The 22,520-nt window shown below is 42.7% G+C and overlaps 1 protein-coding gene across 1 annotated transcript; it reads left to right on the top strand.

Annotated features, from left to right (window-relative positions):
- Positions 1–6,745: 6,745 nt before the first annotated feature.
- Positions 6,746–19,337, top strand: nptx2a (neuronal pentraxin 2a; the record flags this gene model as incomplete). The annotated part of the gene is made up of 5 exons (XM_080043315.1): positions 6,746–7,195; positions 9,283–9,532; positions 14,141–14,385; positions 17,526–17,705; positions 19,110–19,337. The coding sequence occupies 5 exons, from the start codon at positions 6,746–6,748 to the stop codon at positions 19,335–19,337; spliced, it is 1,353 nt and encodes a 450-aa protein (XP_079899441.1).
- Positions 19,338–22,520: the final 3,183 nt, after the last annotated feature.

The raw sequence follows: 22,520 nt of genomic DNA, 5'->3' as shown, positions 1-22,520 counted from the left end.
AACATAACATCTTAACATCTCAGACAGTACCTTTATCAACTTCAAAATGAGGCAGTGTACAGCGCCGCTCGTGGGACGTACGGCTTTTTCGTTGAAGGTTAATTGATTTTTCAGTTGACTCATTTAAAAGTGGGAGTTTGTTTTCCCGATCACAACAGACGGGCGGACCATTCTCTCGGGGCTCTGCGGCGCTTCCCTCGTATAACTCTCCAGACAGCGGCCGGTTATTAAAATATAGAAAGACATAAAACCTCTCTGCCGGTAATAATATCCATCATTGTTGTGCTAAGGGCCCTGTGGTGTGTGTGTGTGTGTGTGTGTGTGTGTGTGAGAGCTCAGCGTATTTCATATCACTCTCTACAACAATAGAAGTATATATGCCAAGAGACATTCTTGGGCATTTTTAATCCGGCCGAGTTAGAGTTATTTCATCGATTTCCTTCAGATTTTGTTTGCAATTATCTGAGCATTCACTGTAAAAGCATATACACATGCACGCACGAATACACATGTGCTCAGTCACACAAATTCAATCACTGACTCACTCCCCGGTCTTATGGCCAGGCGCTGATGATGGGCGGACCATGTGGTGTTTGTGGGTGGTCATTCCCTTATGGCAGCATGCAAGTTACATAATGGCAACCTGTGAGACAACCTGTTTGTTTTCATTTATGGAAAAAAGTCATTAAGAGCCGCGCGTTATGGGGGCCACAGAGTGTGAATTGGACCGTATTGCCCTTTAAACATGATGCAATGCTGACAGCCTTGAGAGCAATGTGGACTGTATGCTCAGAACAAAGAGTGAGCTCTTAAGAGTTTAAAGAATGCATTGAGACATGTTCATTATGGCCCTGATGGTGGATCAACAAAACCCTTCAGATGCATTTGAGCTCTCTGTGAAAGCGGCCATGAAAGAACTGAAGCACAATGCACCAATATACTGTATACTGTCTAAGTGGAAAATGTAAATGTTCATATGCAGTCTGGGTACTTCAGGCGACCTATCACGACACTGCCCTGTGTCATATACGACTTGAGTCAAGGTTTCAGTCATCACAATGGTCAACAAAAGCCGTTATGTGTACACAATACACTTTCCTTCCACATTCCTTCCGACTGCCTGTGAAAGCATTTCCCAAAAAAAGACAGACAGGGATTAAGGTCTTTTCAATTTGAGCAGGATGATTCTTTTGACTTGCCTCTGTTCAACGCCACTCTCCACTTCAAAGGAAATTGGTGGGCTTCCTAACAAAGTCAATCAGGACTTTTGTATTTTTTTTTTCTTTTTCAGAAGGCAGCTTTCCTACATCCAGTGTGAAAGCCCGAATGAAAGGCAAATAATGATGCATAAAGGGGAGACGTAATCGTCCAATTTCTATTGGATGTGTCATGCTAGCATTGCTGTTGAAGGGGCCAAGGATTACTGAGATTGCTTTCCTATGCCGTATTCTCCCTGCCCATTTCATTTCAAAAGGGTAATCATGAGTCGGGGCGCATGTGTATGTAACGAATATTGTTTTCGGCAAGAGCAAAACTGCACTTTGTGAGTTCTTGCCTGAAGTCATGTTCTACTGCATTAAAGGAGATTAGGAGTAACAATAAACAGTGTGGAGTCTACATTGCGTGGGCTGCCGGCACAAACCACCATGCGGCAGTTCCTCTGCTGAAGATCTAAGGTGGCTAAAGTACACACTAAGCACATTATACAGCTTGTGTATCTCAAGCATGGAAAATAAATTGGGATTTTTTTTTTACAGATAGGAAAATGCTTATATCTGTTTGTAGAGGGACATTACACACAAGTACTTTGTCTTTCAATTTTGGAGGATGTGTTGGATAAATCGAGATTCATTTGAGACCAACCTGAAACCAAACCACTTTTACTGATTTAAGATGCCCCTCCCTGGCTGTTCAAGGGTTAGGGTAAGTCCTCCATTAGAAAATTGTACTTCAGTAAAAGTACAGATTGTTTTAAGTGAATCCCCATCCTGAGATGATGAAGTATAAAAGCACTGACTACTGAAAACTCATTTGGCGTTGTCCCATGGACCCTCCATCTTGAAATATACCTGGCCTGCTCCAGAGAAGGTCCATCCAGGGCGCGGCGCAAGTAAGATGGTAATGGGAAACAACATCATGGGAGTTGTCTGCATTGTCAATTTCTTTGTCCGTTCTTTTAACATCAGGATTAGAACATATTCCTCTTTCTATCATCTCATTCTCAATGCTTCATGTGTTCATCCATAAAGGTTGTCGACTTTTACACTTCTTTTGATACAATGTCAATACTGACCTGTGTAGGCTGCCTCTCTTTAAAGAGGACCTATCATACTTTTTGACTTTTATGACCTATAAACGTTGTTATAATGATTTATAGTCACGTTTAACCATACTAGCGTATCAAATAATGACGTACATGCATTTGGACGTATTCCCTGCTGACCGTCTGGGTTGGCTGTGCAGAGCACTAAACACTAGGGCAGCCGGTCGAGAAATCACGTGTTCAAATCTGTTCAGAATTTCCTGATATTCTTGTCGTCACAAAAAGCGGATGTTTCCATGTATGGTAATGCTGCAACGTGCTGCTCAGGCAAGCTCCGGCCATGCCCCCACCTTCCTGCTCTCAAATCTCCCCGCGCGCTGCTGAAAGTGTTCCGGAAGGAAGGTAACCAATCACAACGGAGTGGGGTTTGCAGGAGAGGGGGGGAGGAGGGGGGAGGGGGTGGAGAAGCACAAAGCCGAGTGTGGAGTGAGACTGCTGTGCGCGCTCAGATGAGAGGAAGAGTTTCCCGAAAATCTACATGGTTTTTTGTGTTGTGATTTGTGTCAGGTTGCTCTATAGCAGTTTTTAACAAGAAATTAAGACCAGAAAAGTAGTATAATAGGAGATCTTTAAGTATTTTTGAGCACTTCAGTAGCATTTCTTCAAAGCGTAATGAAAATAGACATTCACTGCATTCACTGTCGATAACCTGCAAGTTGTGAGAGGTTTCATGAACTTTACTTTTTCGTAATCTGTCATCATTCACAGCTTTTGTGTAGGAGAACATTCCTCTTTTGATTCACAATGTTCTTCAGAGCAACACTTAATTCCGTAAACTCCACAGCAATAGCATTACAAAATCCTAATAGCACTTTGGGTTCTGTTGTGAGGACTTTGAATGAGGGCATGTCCAACTTGTAAAAAAAAATGTTTTGCTCAGACTGTGCATACTAAGTATGTGTGATAGCCTGTTTCACACATATGTGACCGGCATACTTGACATTGAATACATGCTTCTATGTCTCTTTGTGTGCTTTCAAATGCTTGGGTCTAACATGTGATGCTGTGTGTTGTAAGGGCGTGCGCTGTCCTTGCTTGTGTGGGAGGTTGTTTTCCGGGTGCTACCTCCTCTGACTGATTCAAAGGACTGTTGTTCCAGCCCGCTGTTCTCCACGCCATGACTAGCTGAGATATCAAACGGCCTCGCCATTATGTCATTCAGGATGAGTGTGGCTGCAGTCAAAGGCTCTGAGTGTTCCATAGGTGGACCTCAACAGTAGTGCCATGGTGAGTAAGACCGTGTACACAGAATGATCCACAGGTGTTGATTACTCACTTTTAGTCACAGCTGGTGACGACAGCTGACCCAAGATGTGGTCATTAAGTCACCAAGAACCTTGCAATCAATGTAGGTATGTGAATTCATTTGAAGTGATCTCATATTGTATGTACCTGTGCATTTCCATACAATTCACTAGCTGTATTCATCTAATCTCATAGTTATCGAAGCATTTGCCCCTGAAACATTTGGAGTGCAGATTATTGATGCCTGTTCACAATTTGAAACAGGAGAAATACAATTCCACACAACAGCCATGTAATATTCTCCTGCTATTAGTATGGTTTCGGACACTGTGTCAAAGAGTAAGAAATCCAATTTCTGGTTATTTCAAGGGTGTAAGTTACTGGTTTTGTTGTTTGGATAAAATCATATGGAGAAGGGATTTTTCAATATTTTTGCTCACAACACAATGAATAATAAATATCCTCAACTCCTACCACAGAGTTGATTGGACATATACATTATTAAACTTATGGAATAGTCTCAACAGAACGCAAACATTTTAGGAAAGCTAGTATTTATTTAGTTGATTGTTGCCGTGCTGCATTCCATTGCAGCTGTGTTTCTATTTTCCCGGACATTCCTGGAGTAAATCACCGCCTCTGTCTCCCCCCCCCGACAAAGATACTGATTGACATGTGTAAAGCAAAGCAACCTCTGAAGTGGAATGTACTCATTTAGATGGGAAACCCAACTTAAGAGGAGAAGAGGATAATCCCTGCTGACTCCTTAACCCAAGCCTTGAAAAAAGTAAAATTACCTCACCCCGGCACTCACCAGTTGCAACATGAAAGGGAAATAACTTTATCCCCATCAACTTTGAAGAGGAAGTTGTCATCTCTGCTCAGTCTTGAGTAGTCCACTTCACCTCTGCCAGCTCCTCGCTCACCGATATTGAAGGTGTGTGTGTGTGTGTGTGGGGGGGGGGGGGGGGTAGTTGCCATGGTGATTGTCCGTCCCATCCCCCAGGGGGCCTGTCATATTAGAAACTTCCTTCCCCAGCGGTGACTTCCTTCCCCAGACAGTTCCCTGTCACAAAGTGCCAATAGTATGCTGAGTGTGCATTAATGCCGCCTGACATTTAGCTCCTAGGCCCCGAGAACAGATAGCAGAGGACGGATGGGATAGGCAGCAGCACGGTGCTACTGCACACCACCTTGAGAGAGCGTCCCACATGAGCTATCTCTGTCCCGCTGCTTCAATTTTCAAGGGAAACATTTTGAGGGAATAAAGATTGATGCGGCAGTTTGGGAGAAATATGTCTCAGTGTTTGTTGATAGCAGCCCAGCTGAGCTCCAGTCATAATCCGAACTGTAGCAACTGCTTTGAAGTTTTTCATATTCTACGATTCTTAGCAGGTATCTGACAGATGCCTGCTCCCTTGTCTTATTTTGACACAACATGAAGGGCGCTCCCAACCATACCTGCTGAGATACTGTTCACCATCTGTCATTGTGAAAAAAGGCTAATGGCTTCATCTGCCACCGACAAGCGTTTGCCTGCAGGTTTCTAAACATATAAAAACAATTACGTCAGATCAGGTTGCACAATCGGCAGCATAGCACTGGTGCTGCACACTCGGCTGCAGGAATAATGATCTCCTTTTTCTTCTACAAATATTGTTCTCACTCTTCGGATTATTTTGAGAAGACATCGCATCCTGAATGAATACTTTCGGATGAAAGTTTCCTTCGATGGGTTGACATTTCTGCCACATGAAGTAGAATATCAGGGTGAGATTTGTGTCAGGAGGGATCGGATTTGAATGTCAGAAAATGTCTGTCACATACTGTGAAGATCTGTTAGTGGCTGACTCTCCAAGAGCAGCTAGAAAATAGAAAAGTAAAAAAAAGAAGAAGAAGAAGAAACCTGTCCATAAAATCTTCATAATAAAATTGAAAATATTAATCTTTCTCCTCAACATGGTCATAATTGAAGCAACAGGCACAAATAATGTATTTTCAACAGTCAAGTGTAAATGTTTCAGCAATGCCACAATTCATGCTGTGAAGAAATGAGAATCCATTTCTTAGTGTGTTTCTAATGGGAAGGGGCAATGGGGAACTGCATGGTTTTAATTCACACCATCAGACTTCCCTTTGGAGCTTTTGATTTCAACTGGATTTACTCATCCTTTGTGTGAGTTTGACCTTAGACAAAGTGTGCACAGTTAAAAATAGAGGTTAGAAAAAACCAACACGTTTAGTTTAAGCATAGTAAGACTCTGAGGGGCATTACGAGTGTACTATTTACCCAATGCAGGATCCAGACAGCTGATAAGTTATCAGTCATTACTCTTTTATTAAATCATGCGTTGCTCGCATTCATAATATGGTTACATCATTTACACACAGTATAAATTAAAGCTACATGGAGCCCGTACAGTAGTTAAGAGGCTATAGCAGCATTTAACACAGGCAACAACTGGAGTGCTATAGCCTACTCTCGGTGTGTTTCAGTTTGACACCGTAAAGCTTCCGCGCATTTAAACAGGTCATTAAAAGTCAATGAGACTTACACATTGAATGACTTGGATCCACTGGGATTCAGGGATGACGTAAAGTGAAGCTGAACAAGCGGAGCGCGCACAGACGATGAGCGGAAGCGCCAGTGCGCACCTCCCCATGATAATCTGGTTGAGCAGCGTCGCTGTCTTTTCAGCACCACTCACTGACAATCCAACCGAGCGGAGAGGCAAGACAGGCAATACTGACTGACTGCAACTGTATGTGGATTTTGTTTTTGTTTTTTTGTTTATTCCCTCTCTTTCTCTTGAAATATTTTCCCCCGCAGTGAAGGAGCTTTCAAATTCTGATTTCTTAATCTGCTGAAAGTAAGAATTTAGATTTGTTGCTGTATTTTTCAAACAGGACCGACCATGTGGTTGATGGATGTATGATTGTGTTATTCTTTGCTGCGGATTCTGATTAGTTTTTATGGTTTTCATGGTAACACTAAAGCTAGGCGAAGTCTTTTTATGACACTTTGGGGATCTAGAAAATCTCCGCTTGAAACGTGAGGTGTTGTTGAAATAAGTTTATTTGATTTGTTTTATATACGGGGGACTTCACAGGTGCAGTCAGTAAAAATAGGAGCTTTCCCACCCCTGTATTACCTGGAACATTCCTATCTGAGTCGGGATGCTGACTTTAGTAGTTGGACTTTTGTACATGCTCAGTGGACGCACTGTGCGAAGCCAGGACGCTACAGGTAGCCGCTTCGTTTGTAACGCCATTCCCCCGGGCGCAGAGCCGGGCTGCGGCTACGGTCCTACTGGGAACCGCGTCCAGAGCGCCGGCCCCGTGGAGGACGAGCTCCGGAACACGATCCTCCAGCTGCGGGAGACCATCCTGCAGCAGAAGGAGACCATCGTGAGCCAGCAGGGAACCATCAAGGAGCTCAACTCCAAGCTGGCGCGCTGCGAGGCGGCGGCCGACGAGTCCTCGCAGGGCAAGTCCCGGGGTCAGGGCTCCAGGAGGAAGGAGTACGGAAAGAACACCATGGGGGACCTGCCCCGGGACCCCGGCGAGACCATGGACCAACTCGGCAAGACCATGCAGAGCCTCAAGGGTCGCCTGGAGAACTTGGAGGTAAGGTGGCACAAACATGAAGTTCCTGCGTAAACGTGTACCAGAAAATCACTTTTGTTTAGTGCTCTCTTCACACAACATTAATAACTTGTATTACCGCCCACCAACACATCCAACTGCACTAGCCTATTTTTTTTATCAGATATATGCACGTTTAAGCAATGTCTTTCAGCATTTCACTCATATATGCCCTCCAATAGAGCAATGCATATACTCGTCGTGATTATGTCGGCCCTGCAGGAGACCTCTGTAGAGCCGCGAGATCAAAGGGTCACACAATAGGCATGTCACATCAATACATTTGGAATCATCAAATGATAACTGTGATGGTGAAACTCCGCTGTATTATCCATCAATAAGATATGGGCAACAAAAAAAAATTCTGTGGTGCAGGGATTTGAAATGCAACCGTGAATTATGTATGAGCACTGTGTGTGCGTTTGTGTGTGTGTGTGTGTGTGTGTGTGTGTGTGTGTGTGTGTGTGTGTGTTCCACCTCCTGTTTTTTCTTCTTATTTGCAGTCATGTGACTAATTATTCATAGCAGCTGATGAAATAATTTCCTGCACATTTCACCTGCCCCAGAGCTCATGAATTTGAAATGGGATCAAATGCTTCATGGATTAGTCTTATTAAACATTTGTGTTGACCCTGGGAGCTTTGCAACTCAACCAGCCCCCGTGTTCGCCCCCTGGAGACCTCACTCCTGCCACGTGCGGTAATTGAATGAGGCTCAGAGATCACAGAGGATATTCAGGTCACCTATAGTATAGTGCTTTGCATACATTCAAAGGTCTTCATCTCTTATGTCATGTCAACAGTGTAGTACATTTTTCACAACCGCCACACTGTTGATTTAGATTCAAGGTTACTTCTTTATACAGGATGCTGCAATGCTGATCCTCTAGTCTCTATATTCCCTTCCTCTCTCTTCCTCTTCCTCTCTCTCTCTTCTCTCTCTCTCTCTCTCTCTCTCTCTCTCTCTCTCTCTCTCTCTCTCTCTCTCTCTCTCTCTCTTTGGTTGGAAGCTTTAATACCCTGATCAAATCAGGGATGTACTGCAGCTGTGAGGATGCATATTATATTGCGTTTCAATCACATATCTATTGATCTGCATCTGCTTAACTTAATGATTATTGCAAAAGTGCATGGTGTACTGCTGCTCGCCCATGGCTCCCTAGAGCAAAACCTCTCTCACTAATCAAAGCCATCTGCATATCTCAACAAAGACATCCAGGACCCTGCAGCCGCGGCCTTCATCGGCAGAGTACTGTGGATCTGTCTTGTTTTGAGCCATTCAAGTGCTTCAGTTTTGTATGGAAATATTCTTTCAAACTCTGTGCATGCGTCACAATGTCTGAAAGCATCAATATTGCCTTAATAAAAAAAGGAACATCTGAGGGCATGTTGCCACACAGTGAGAGCACCACCTAGGGGTTATCAAGCGTGGCCCGGGGCAGTTTTTTGACCTCTTTTTCAAAATCCATCTGCGATCACTGCCTGGTGTACACACTCCGGCTGACGTCTACCTTTAATACCCAGCTCAGCCATGGGCGTTTGGCAGGTCACCAATCACAAGTCAGCACACAGCGATACGTTGTCTATCACAAACAACAGTTGTGTATCAGACCTAAAGGTGTGTAAGACCAGTCATATACTGCAAATGCACAGGATTAACTGGACTATATAGCTGTCATTGTTTATATGTTTTACTATTCTTATCCATCTATCTATCCATCCATCCATCCATCCATCCATCCATCCATCCATCCATCCCTCTCTATCTCTCTCTCTCTATCTATCTATCTATCTATCTATCTATCTATCTATCTATCTATCTATCTATCTATCTATCTATCTATCTATCTATCTATCTATCTATCTATCTATCTATCTATCTATCCATCCATCCATCCATCCATCCATCCATCCATCCATCCATCCATCCATCCATCCATCCATCCATCCATCCATCCATCCATCCATCCATCCATCCATCCATCCATCCATGCATCCATCCATCCATCCATCCATCTATCTATCTATCCATCTACCTTTGTATACATCCTTCTTCTTTTGCTTCCCCAGCAGCAGAATTTGCGTCTGCCCAGCACCAACGTGTCGTCGGCGGGCAGCGTGTCGTCCCTGGCCCCTCTGCCTCCAGAGCTGCGTGACCTGCTGCGGCAGCGTCTGGGGGCGCTGGAGTCTCAGCTCCTGAGGAAGGTGGCCGAGCTGGAGGAGGAGAAGAGCCAGCTGTACAACGAGACCGCAGCCCACCGCCAGCGCACCGAGAGCACCCTCAACTCCCTCCTGGAGAGGATCACAGAGCTTGAGAACAGTAAGCTATACTCAAATGGGTGCTGTGTAATGTTATGGCCCATTATACAACTTTTCCGGTTAACCCTCCTCCCCTCCCCTCCCTTTTTGTCAAACCAGATTTAACACTAATTAGTCGATCCCTGTGCACATTTCTGATGATGCAAGTGGGAACCTTACAAAGTTTTTTTTTTTTTTAAACACTCAGAGCCATTTTCGGAGCAGCTCCGGGTCTACAAAATAAGGCTTGGAAAGCAACGCTGAATGCTTAATTAGTTTAAGAAAATATTGAAGAGATGTCCAGACTCCGGGGTATCACTTTGATCATGGATGTCAGAATAACATATCATATCTCTGGCTAGAGGAACATTATTTCAAAAGATTACTTTTTAATACCACTCACTGGACATTTCCTGTTGGCCCGTGCCCTCCCCCCCCCCACACTGAGCCTTAGGGGAAGGGGGGGGGGGGCTAAGGCTCAGTCGGTTCGGTCAGTGGCTGAATATGGATACAAGGTTTAACCAAAGTTGAATTGCTTAGGATTTAGGAGGTGGACACAGTAGGATTCCCACCTGCCCAATACAATCAGTCATTACAATAGCCCCACTATTAATACTACCTTTGTGAGCCCTGTCAAGCTCAATGTAAAGAGCTGTTGATTCTACACGGATTTATGTGTTTGTTTGTGGTGTTGTTTTTGTCTGAAGGAAACGTAAGGTCTTCTTCACCAATAATATCTTTCTGTTCACCTTACTTCTCTAGGCTTTATATAAGAAATACTTGGGCACAGTTTGAGCCTATAAGCTTGTTCTATGACTGATGGCCTCAGTGGTAGTGGCAGGGGACCATTCTTTATGAAAGACATTTTCTATTTACATGATATCCTTTAGTGCTGTGTTGCAGTCTGACTAGTTCTGCAAAAACAAACAATGCTTCCAATATGAGCCAATACTACGATTGTTAGGCTTCAAATATCGTTTTCAACACGGATGAAACCGTAGTTTAATTCACCAAGTATACAATATGTTTCCTTGGTGCAAACTTACAAAGTAGTAAGTATCATCTGGTTGTAGGGGAGAACGGGGGAATCTGAGGCATCGGGTAATGTGAGCCACCCCCTGTATCTAGGCAACGGAAAACATTTGTGGTCATGTGAGATATATGTTTTCAAGCTCCTCTCATTTCCCCATGGCCGTGAAAGAGAGGACCTCATGGTGCTGTGGTAAGCATGTTTTTTTCACCAAAATAGGTATTTTGCATGTAAAAGTAAATTTTCTTGCTGTGAACTTAATCAACTGTTGTGTCAAAGCAAATGTATTCACGTAGAAAAACTTCTATCATACGTGTTGATGAGCTACCAACATACACTCAACAAAAATATAAACGCAACACTTTTGTTTTTGCTCCCATTTTTCATGAGATGGACTTAAAGATCTAAAATTCATTCCAGATACACAATTGTACCATTTCTCTCAAACATTGTTCACAAATCTGTCTAAATGTGTGATAGTGAGCACTTCTGCTTTGCTGAGATAATCCATCCCACCTCACAGGTGTGCCACATCAAGATGCTGATCTGACATCATGATTAGTGCACAGGTGTGCCTTAGACTGTCCACAATAAAAGGCCACCCTGAAATGTGCAGTTTTGTCTCACAGCAAAATGCCACAGATGCCACAAGCATTGAGGGAGCGTGCAATTGGCATGCTGACAGCAGGAATGTCAACCAGATCTGTTGCTCGTGCATTGAATGTTCATTTCTCCACCATAAGCCGTCTCCAGCAACTTCGCACAGCCATTGAAGAGGAGTGGACCAACATTCCACAGGCCACAATTGACAATCTGATAAACTCTATGCGAAGAAGATGTGTTGCACTGCATGAGGCAAATGGTGGTCACACCAGATACTGACTGGTTCTGAGTCCCCAGACCCCCAATAAAGCAAAAAAATGCACATTTCAGAGTGGCCTTTTATTGTGGACAGTCTAAGGCACACCTGTGCACTAATCATGATGTCAGATCAGCATCTTGATGTGGCACACCTGTGAGGTGGGATGGATTATCTCAGCAAAGCAGAAGTGCTCACTATCACACATTTAGACAGATTTGTGAACAATGTTTGAGAGAAATGGTACAATTGTGTATCTGGAATGAATTTTAGATCTTTAAGTCCATCTCATGAAAAATGGGAGCAAAAACAAAAGTGTTGCGTTTATATTTTTGTTGAGTGTATAAAAACCATGTGATGATATTAGCCAAAGATTACCCTGAAATGCTAAGAGAGGTATTTTTTTCTCAAATTGTGGTGGTGGGGGAAAGTGAGCCAAATGCTGTGGGGGAAAGTGAGACACTGTCTCACTTCCCCCCACCATGAGGCACAAGTTAAGTTTAGTCTTAAACATATTTTAATGTAATATTACATGACATATGTTTTATTTTAATGTCATACACATTGTAGAAAAGCCATCATGTCAAGGAAATACACCAGGAAGACGACCTGGGGCAACCACACGGAAAGAGCACCTTCTCATCTTTCCCTGTAACCTTCAGGGCTGGAATGTAGAGTAGGCCTAGTTGTAGAGTATGACAGGCTGATGTTATAATCCAGTTGGGTCTTCTCCTGTGTTCTGAGTCCCAGGCTGTTCTCGCTGGTTCTGATTTTCCTATGCTTTGACCCCCAGACACAAGCTGGCCCTAAGGGTTCTGTGTTCTGACCCCCAGACTGTGTTCTAATCTAACTGGTTCTATCTTTCATTTGAATCTTATTAAAACCTTTCGAATTATAATATGTTGTATTTGATTTTGTTCGGAGTTACTTTCAAATGTTTAGAACATTTGCTTTGCTTAATTGACCAAACCCCATAATTCTTTTACTAGTCCGACATTAATTCTGGAATGTGTGGCTAGCTTTCAGGATTCTAACTGTTACAATATGTGTTGTTATGGTAGTTTCAGAGTGGAAAAAGTAAGTGGATCAGTTTACCCCCTTGATTTTTCTGGTCTGTCTCAGTTTACCCCGCAGCTGGGGTAAAGTGAGCCACATGACAACTTTTTTTAAAACAATCATATTTTCACTGCCCTTTGTCTTGAAAAAATTCTGCTAATGCCCATTTCTAGGAAACACCCTGAATTAATGGGAAATGTGTTAATTTGAGTGATACATAATTTTAGCTCGCTTAGAGGGGAGCAAATGTAAAAAGTGGCTCAGATTACCCCGTTCTCCCCTACTCCATTTCTTATTTGTTTCTTTATCCAGTGTCTCCTGATCTCTTTTTTAAAGGTGCTCAGAGGAGTTTTCAGTTTGTGTTAATTCTTACACCCCCTTTGGACAAAAGCGGTAGTGTTTTTACTACACCAGCTGTGGTTCTTCGGTGAGCGTACTCATGACAAAGGCATTAAGAAAAACTTTATAAAAATAGCATTATTTGCACTGATGGTCTCGTTTGCTGTAACATGTCATTTATGATCTTATTTATGATTAGGAAAAATTAGACCGTTTCAGAAATATTTAAAAGTTCCTCGTAGCACCTGTAACTGACCAAAAGTCACATTATGATGAACTGTGAAGTATATGGCCACAACTGACCCCTATATGGAAGCTTGTAGATAATTAGCAGGGATATTTCTGTATGTTTAGCCATGCAGAGGCAACAGCAATGTCAATCCACCTGTCAGTTGTTTCCACCGCTTTGGTCTAGACTGAAATATCTCTTCAACTATAGAGTGGACTGTCTTGACATTTGCCACATGTGTTCAAACTCCCTACGGGATCAATTCTAATGCCTCTGGTGATCCCCTGTCTTTTCCTCTAACACTACCATAAGGAAGACATATGTTGTTTTTATTGGAATATCTCCAGGACTGTTGAAGGGATTGCCTTGACATATGCCACATATGTTCAAGTTCCCTAACAGATCACTTCTTATAACTTCATGTTCATCCATGTCCTTTCCACTAACACCACCATGAGGCTGACATTTTTGTTTTGTTTTTTTAATAAAATATCTCCAAAATTTAGGAGTAGATTGTGGTTACATTTGTTACAAGCAGTCATAGCTTTTATCCAATCAAATTTCTAGTTTCTCCGGTATTGTGATTTGCAACCAAATACCTTCGAATCTAATGCCATTCCCTTCAGCTCTAGCCTACCTGTTGTTTGCAAAGCACCAAAGTTAGCATTTTCAGCTATCATGGTGAACATCATGCCTGCTAAATATCAAAATGCCAGCGTTATTAAAATCAGCATGTAAGCATTTAGCTAAACGCACCAATGTGCCTAAGCACAGCCTCACAGTGATGCTGGCATGGCTCTAAATTCTTTATTGTACTGTTCTGGGACTAAATATAATGTCAAAAAGAAAGACTTACATTTACAAACCCATAGATAAAATGACCTGTTTTCTGACTTATGTGATATCAGAAGTGTCTGGCTCCTCATCTTACTGTAAATGCAGACATCCCACTAGTGCTACGACACCGTCATGTTTTTCAATTGTTTCACGATCCTCAGACTCTATCTGCTCGAGTCCTGACCATCTTTATTATAAGAAACAGAAAGATACAAGACCTTTTATGTTTGGATGAAACTTTAAACATCTAACCATATATGTTCTCATTATTCACCAACAGGTAACAATGCCTTCAAGTCACCTGAGGATTTCAAGGTGTCCTTCTCCCTTCGCACTAACTACCTATATGGGCGCATCAAGAAGAGCCTGCCAGAGATGTACGCCTTCACCGTGTGCATGTGGCTTAAGTCCAGCGCCAGTCCCGGCATAGGAACCCCCTTCTCTTACGGCGTGCCGGGCCAGGCCAACGAGATAGTCCTCATCGAATGGGGGAACAATCCCATTGAACTTCTAGTCAATGATAAGGTAAATGGACTCCAGTTATTTAGTGCTTTTCCCCTTCTTTTTAACAGACCCAAAGCGCTTCACATTCTTTTATTCACACACACACACACACGCACACGCACGCGCGCGCGCACGCACGCACACGCACACGCACACGCACACACACACACGCACACACACTCACCGATAGCAGCAGCTACCACACAGCGTGTAATCTAACTATCGGGAGCAATTTGGGGTTCAGTGTCTTGCCCAGGGACACTTCGACATGTGGCGGGTAGGTGGAGGATTGAACCACCGACCCTGCAACCCAGTGGACGATCTCCCTACCCAATGTGCCACAGCTGCCCTGTTTTTCGTAGGTCCATATTGAGAAACCGTTGTCTTGCTACATGGGGTTCTTTAATTATTTGATGATAGAGAGGAGGGCAACTCACATTCCTCCATTCTGCCCTGGTTTTTCCAGAGAGGGAAGAGTCAGAGGCTCTGGATCATTTATTATTTGCCTGGCACCACAGCTGTCTGTAATGGTGGTAGAGAGTGTAGAACAGCGATGAGGCCATTCAGATGCAAAGCACGCGTGAATATGTTCACGTTGGTCTATATCTTTGTGATGTAAAACAAACAAATCGCTACTGTATGTGCAAGTGAGCACAATCATATTTATACATCTGAGAGGGGATCCACTGACCATCAGCTCTGAATATTTAAATCTGCATCTTATAAACATTTAATATCCCTGACCCACATTCCGGAACACACCAAAGGAAACAAGGGATTCATTAAGAGAACTTGTGCTGCCGGCCCGATGTGTGCTCATTTGAAAGACCGGTTCTCTTTGGACTCTGTGGACTCGCAATGGAGTCACATACTGTTATCTCAACTAACAGTTTGCTTTTTAAGCCCAAGAAAAAAGTGGTCGAAAATTTACGTGGTGAATGTATTTTTTTACATTTGGTCTTGAAAGAAAATGAAATGTAATTGTTATGTTGATTGTGTGCTGTGATACCTGTTTGTTTTTTTCATCGTTTTTTTTCCCAGCAGCACATATGCTTCTGCAACAGCGGTAGTGTGTTGGGATTTGGGTGAATTTCTTGGTAAAGTGTTTTGCGAAGAGGCTGAGGGAGGATGCATTTTCCCTCACGCACCGACTTGTTTACATTGGGTTTTATTGGCACAGACAGCTCTCCTCACAGCTTTTTCCCCATTCACCCATGCATTATACATGTGTTCAAGTCAGACGGATGAGAGAAGTATGGTGGGAGAAAAAAGGGGGATGAGAGAGTGGGAGAATAAAAAAGGAGGAAACCGTGTAGAAAGAAGTGAAAAGCTGCAGAGGATGACTATGGAGGTGATAGGGGTCTGCTGAGGAAGAGACCGGGAGACAGAGAGAAAGATCCAGGAAAAAAGTTAGGATGAAGTATAAATTGAAAAAAGAAAAGCAATGGGGCAAAAGCCAGCGAGATGAAGGAGAGTGGGTCAGGACTTTTGTGAATATGATTACCGTATGAGCAGCAGCACATCCATGCCTTATTGAACATGTTCACTGTGATAACAGGGTCCACTGGGGCACATTGTTTGTGCTGTTGCTTTGGCTCCATAATGAAGGGGAGAGACGCACAAAGCTGCCTCGAAGTACAATGCCCTCTGTATTTTGTATTTGTGGGTGGATATGCAGAGGGAAATATTTATTGTTATGAAGTAATTGATCACGGTATAGTCAGCCTTTTTAAGATCAGGAAAATTCTTGACTTTTCCTCCAACATTCAAAACCAGACAAAAGAAAAACATGCACATGGCATCTCCATTTTCCAAATAAATCGGTTGAACTGCTCTAGTACAACATTCAGACTGAATTATTTTGGCAAGTGTGCATGTGTAATCTGAGGATTATACATTTGGAAGACTGTTTTCCAAGAAATTTTGCAGACTAATCTGGATTATTCCATATTTTCCCTCAAACCGTTTAAAATGTAGATGGTCGATATGTGAGACTTTCTCATCATACATGTGAGCAAAAGAAAATATATGAATAGTTGGTTGGAAGACTTTTTCTTTCTGGATATGACCATCAAAACACATGTCCTTTGAACCATGAGTAAAATAAATCACAGACCTTTCTCACAGCAGACACGTTGACATTTTATCACAGAAGCAGCACAGGTATACCTTATAATGCGTGTATTGGTTTAGGGTGACAATTCGGGCCGCTGGTTTCATTCATGTTGGCCTCAGTGAATCATAAAAGAAAGTTACACCTTTTCTTCTCCTGCTATGGCAAGTCTGATGTGTAAAAGAGGCCTACAGGAAATGAGGACATTTTTACTTAGCAATGACTTGTAAAGTTGTCCCTTTTTGTGTTTTGAGAATTAGATCATTTGTAGTCATTTGAATGAAGATGACTGAGTCATGCATTCATTGTAGTTCATGCCCGGTGGATGAGGTGTTTTAAATACCAAGCTCGTTCTGTAGAAAACATAGCCCCTCTCAAAGGAATTTATTTTCCCAATTCTTATTTAAACAACTTAGTGGAGCTCAGACTCAAAGACATTTTAGAATAATACTTCCAGTTTTTTCCCCGTAGACCCAGTCTTATGCCACCTGGAAGTAAATTGCTTCTGTAATTGCAAAGGTGACCTGTATTTTATTTTCAGTGGCCCTTCCCATCTTTTCAGGTTTAAATCTATCTGGAGCTTTACCTACAACATGATATGAGTGTTGAGTCATTCTGTAGGCTTTTGAGATAAAGGCTAATGAGTTACGCACTCACAATCTCATGTGTGTATGTCTGTATCCTCAGAGGACCATGATGTCACTGATAAAATAACCAGTTGTTTTTCTTTGATCTACGAACAAAGCACAAAACGCATAAGAGGACACTGTGTTGCTGTTAGCAATACCCGACTGCTTTGAAGGATGCTCTATGCCTTGATGTCACCTGGGTAATCTACATTGTATATGTTGCATGGCTCATCCGGAGAATTCTCTGCAGAGTGGCCCGTCTCTTTGAAGCCCCTAACCCCTTCTAATTGCCGTCCTTGTTTGTAACGTGTCTTAATTAATCACCAGCCTCCCCTCACTAATCCTTGCATTTTGGCCTGCTTGCTTCTCCTTTTGCCCACAAGTTACTCACCGTCTTGCCCTCCTGAACTCCTCTACAGGTGGCTCAGCTCCCTCTGTCGGTGAGTGACGGGCGCTGGCACCACATCTGCATCACCTGGACGACCAGAGACGGTTTCTGGGAGGCTTACCAGGACGGAGAGCGTCTGGGCACCGGGGACAACCTGGCCCCCTGGCACCCAATTAAAGATGGAGGGGTGATCATCCTGGGTCAGGAACAGGTGAGAGAGTGGAGGGAAGCTTACATGGTAAAGAGAGGGAGTGTGTGTATGTATGTATGTCTGTGTGTGTGTGTGTGTGTGTGTGTGTGTGTGTGTGTGTGTGTGTGTGTGTGTGTGTGTGTGTGTGTGTGTGTGTGTGTGTGTGTGTGTGTGTGTGTGTGTGTGCACCGGAGTGAGGACATTTTCAGAAAGTGAGGACATAACTTTGTGACAGGCCTTCAAAGGGATGTTTGAGGGTTAACACTAGATTTAAATGTTTGATGTTTAGGGTTAGGGTAAGGGGCCAGGGAATGCATTATGTCAATGAATGTCCTCACAAGTGTAGCCGTACAAATGTGTGTGTGTGTGTGTGTGTGTGTGTGTGTGTGTGTGTGTGTGTGTGTGTGTGTGTGTGTGTGTGTGTGTGTGTGTGTGTGTGTGTGTGTGTGTGTGTGTGTTGTGTGTTTGTGTGTGTGTGTGTGTGTGTGTGTGTGTGTGTATGTCAGTAAGATCCCCGTGAGCTTTCTCCCCAGTGCCGGAGGCGCAGAGCAGGGAGCAAGGGGATAGAAGGCATAGACACTCTTCTCACGCTATCGTGGCCTTTTCACTATTACCTCATTTATCTATCTCCAAACTACACTGTAGCGCCCTTGGGAGATGCCTCAATAAGTTATCCTAGCAGTTCGGCTCCTTGACAGCACCATGGACTGTATATACTTAAGAGAATGCAAAACTACACATAAATAATCTCCGCAGAGAGCCATTAACTTATACTGCATTGGTTTGGAGCATAAGGAGGGCGTAGTTGTCATTCACCCAAGGTTAAATTGCTTAATGTTGCATAATATTGGATTTCGCACAACTCTTTATAAAGTGGCTGTACACAGGAAAATATTCAGTCCTTTTGCATTTTAATGAATATAATTGATCAATTGATTCCATAACATTTATTTTTAGTATAAATTAAAAGGTCCAAAATGTACATTTAGGTGTACACACACACGCACACACACACACACACACACGCACACACACACACGCACGCACACGCACACACACACACACACACACACACACACACGCACACACACACACACACACACACACTTTAACTCTGGCTTTATCCAACATCTCGATTTTTAGTTTTTAAAGAACTGCTAATGTTATCTTTATACATACAACTCTTTATATATGGAGAAAATTAAACATTTCCAACTTTGAATATGTATTCTAATGTATTTATTAAAAAATTGTACTGGAATATTTTTTTTTTATGTAATTAATTAACTGGCAAGGTTTTATGATGATATCTCTTAAATTGAAAATGCTTCCCTATTCACCTGCAGTGTCTCGTCATAATCTAATTACATTTCCTTTTTCCGAGTTCCTTTTTGTAAACTTTCCTCTTGTGTTTCTCCTTGTTAGGACATGGTGGGAGGCCGTTTTGACGCCACCCAGGCCTTTGTGGGCGAGCTGAGCCATTTCAACATGTGGGACCGAGTGCTGCGGCCTGTGGACATCGTGGGTCTGGCCAACTGTTCAGCCTACATGCCCGGCAACGTGGTCCCTTGGATTGACGCTAACGTGGAAGTGTTTGGTGGTGCAACTAAGGCCGCTCTGGAGATCTGTGAAGACCGTGCTTTTGATTCCTAAAGGATCCATATATAATCACTGCAGGTTCAAGAAGCTATGTATTTTTCAGACTTTGTTGCTTCAGTCAGATCCCAAAGGAAAGGGTGTATCAGTGCAACATTTTTTCACATTTTACATTCATATGCTGACTGCGTATAGTCTCAGAGACTCAAATGATTATTGGATTCACAAAGTCCAAGTGTCCGTTCAATTCCACGCAGCCCGAGGATATTACAGCGGACTTCAAATTAGTCTGCTCATTTGACAAAAAATATATATATGCTGTTGCATCGGTCTACTGTAATAATGATATTATAATGACCTACTGTCATTCTGCGCCTTCTCTTCAGTGGATCTGCTTTCATTTGACACCTCTTTGAAAAAACTGTTTTTCTTTGGTTTGGTTTCATCCTTCACACTGACAATGCTGCACCGTGTTCGTAGCCAATTGAAGCCCATAGTTGAGGCTTTGATGTGCCGTGGAACACTGTTCTTGAGTTACACGGTAGAATACTACATGCTGTGCTCTTTTGCAGTGAAGGGTCCATGAGTTCAAAGTGTACGACAAAAAGTAACCCCTCCCTACTGATTCATTTTGAGGCATCCCAACATGGCAGAGAATGTCTAAATATTATGCATGAGCCCGAGCAGTGAATGGGAGTCAGCTCAGAAGTGACATGTGTGCATGCTTCCTGTCAATACACAGGGTCTGTGTGGTGCGTCCAAATAAGCCAATGCCGCGTGCTGAAAACATTACATAAGAGTGTGTGTGTGTGTGTGTGTGTGTGTGTGTGTGTGTGTGTGTGTGTGTGTGTGTGTGTGTGTGTGTGTGTGTCTTGCGTGTAAAAAGGACCAGAGATTATGGAGGAAGGGAGGACATATTCCATCTTGTAAATCTACGCTTAATACCTCTCTGCCCCTTGAGCAGCTGCCATGTCCCAAACAGCTTTATGGATGGGCTGGCTCCGCTGCAGGTTAAGAGCGATGTCGGGACAGCTGCCCAGCCCCTGACGTATCCACAGAGCCATGGAAGCAGGCTGATTGCCCAGTCAGGGCAGTGTGTGTGGGATTGACCTTCATGGACAATCCTTAATTCCTCATCCGGGTAGTAATTATCTGTTATGAATGAGTGTAGCGGTGAGCAGCTATAGTTGTCGGATGGTATTACTCAAAGCTTTGTTGAGAGGGGGGGTTTCAAATAAGATTACCCCCTCTGTGGACATTCTCAATACCCTTATTGGCCTCTCTATGGACAAGGAGAATAGTGTTGATCCATGGGTAGAATTTACTTTTCAAGAAACATTTAAGAAATAAGTGGATTTTGGCACCGCATAGTGAATAAAATTGACGCTTACATTTGTAGCTTTATTTATGTCACGTTTAAACGTCGTGGTGGATAGTTGTTTCAATGTTTTTGATAAACAGTAAAATGCTGATATCAAGCCTGGTGTTCGAAACAATGGAAAAGAGGCAATATAGAATACCTTTCATTCCTGCTTGAGTTCCACACACACACACACACACACACACACACACACACACACACACACACACACACACACACACACACACACACACACACACACACACACACACACACACACACACACACACACACACACACACACACACACACACACACACACACACACACACACACACACACACACACACACACACACACACACACGCACACACAGTAAGGCAGAACCGCCATTGATCTTCTGTTGCGTTAAAAAACTGTAGTTGAATATATAATAGAAAAAAATATAATGCAGTAGGTTCCTGGACAGCGCAGAATGTTATCAAAGTAAGGGGGCACACTCAACATTTTATAGAATTTGTTGGAATTGTCACCAACATGTTGTGATTGTTCCTCATTTGGAGTGTCTGTTAACAATGTTTCAATGTGAAATCAAGAGATGTCTTTCCTGTACTAATTCTATTTTTTCTTGCTTTTTTCTGCTCATGATTTTTGTCCATCAGCAGCACATTATGTTAAAAAAAAAAAAAAAAAGGAAATGCTTTGTTTAAATAGTGAATGGCCTTTTGTGAGAACCATATGTGCTTTTTGCCAGAGGACATTTCAACGTTTCTTTGTCAGCTTTTAAAAATCACTCGCAGTACAGACAATGAGGGGCACGATATAAAAAAAAAAGAAAAATGTGTTTGCTATCATTGTTTTGAAGTCACCGTCGAGAAGGGTACTCACGTGGTTGAATGTCCTTTTTGCACCCAATGAAAACAGTGAAACAAGTTCCGGCGGTGTGGCGATCAAGGGAGCAACTCGATATTGTGACAGAGTTGCTGAAACGGCTGCTTCCACCGTTGAAGCAGCTTTGATTTAAATATCATTGCACTGCATTAGTGATGAGGTCAGAGCCAAGCATCACCCTGCCAAGGTCGTGAACCGTTTTCCTAATCAGGAAGCTACTTAAAGGCCTACTTCACCGGTTTGGAATATGAAGGTGTATTGAACTCTGAGATCCTATGTAGTATAAATGTGCAAAAAAAAAAAATTAAATCGGATCATTTTAGCCTGAGAAAAGGCAGAAAGAGTGTTTTATGGTCTCACTTTCTAACCCTACAGTTTCCTTCTTGTGACACCACAGTAAGGGTTAGGATTAACAGGACAGCTGGGCCAAGGGAAGACTGAGGGAAGAAAAACCTCATTCATTATATTATAATAGTGATTTTAGCCGGTTCATTATGGGTCAAGTATTCCTTTAAATCTCTGATGTAGATTAACAAAGCTCGCTACTTTTTTTGGTCACATTTCTTCTAACATAGATGTTTGTCCCTTTGGTATATGAACACATACAGTATCATTCGTATGACTAGACCTAATACACATGAAAGGGTTCATCCTGTCACCGGGACAATGTAATGCCGACATGAGGAGAAATCCTGTGGATTGGCAGACGTCCAGGTGGAAATGAAAAAAAAAAAACAAGCGGATTATGGAAGCTGCTACAATGTAGGACACCGGGAGCCTTCTTCGTTCTCCTCAGCACATACATACATACTGCCATTGTGTTTGTAGTGACGCACCAGGGGGGCCCCTGCTTTTTTATTTTTTAATAGAAAAACTATTGAAAGGCCTCCAAAAGACAACAAACAATGTGAAATATGTGTGTTTGCGACTGATGTTTTTTTCTTTGTTTCAGCATATTCTGTTCTTCTCATTTTAATTGCATCGCTATT

This window comes from Ammodytes marinus (genome assembly GCF_949987685.1).
Source record: "Ammodytes marinus genome assembly, chromosome: 16".
Classification (NCBI taxonomy): domain Eukaryota; kingdom Metazoa; phylum Chordata; class Actinopteri; order Uranoscopiformes; family Ammodytidae; genus Ammodytes; species Ammodytes marinus.
The sequence above is the reverse complement of the archived record's forward strand: the minus strand, read 5'-3'. Positions and strand labels throughout refer to the sequence as shown.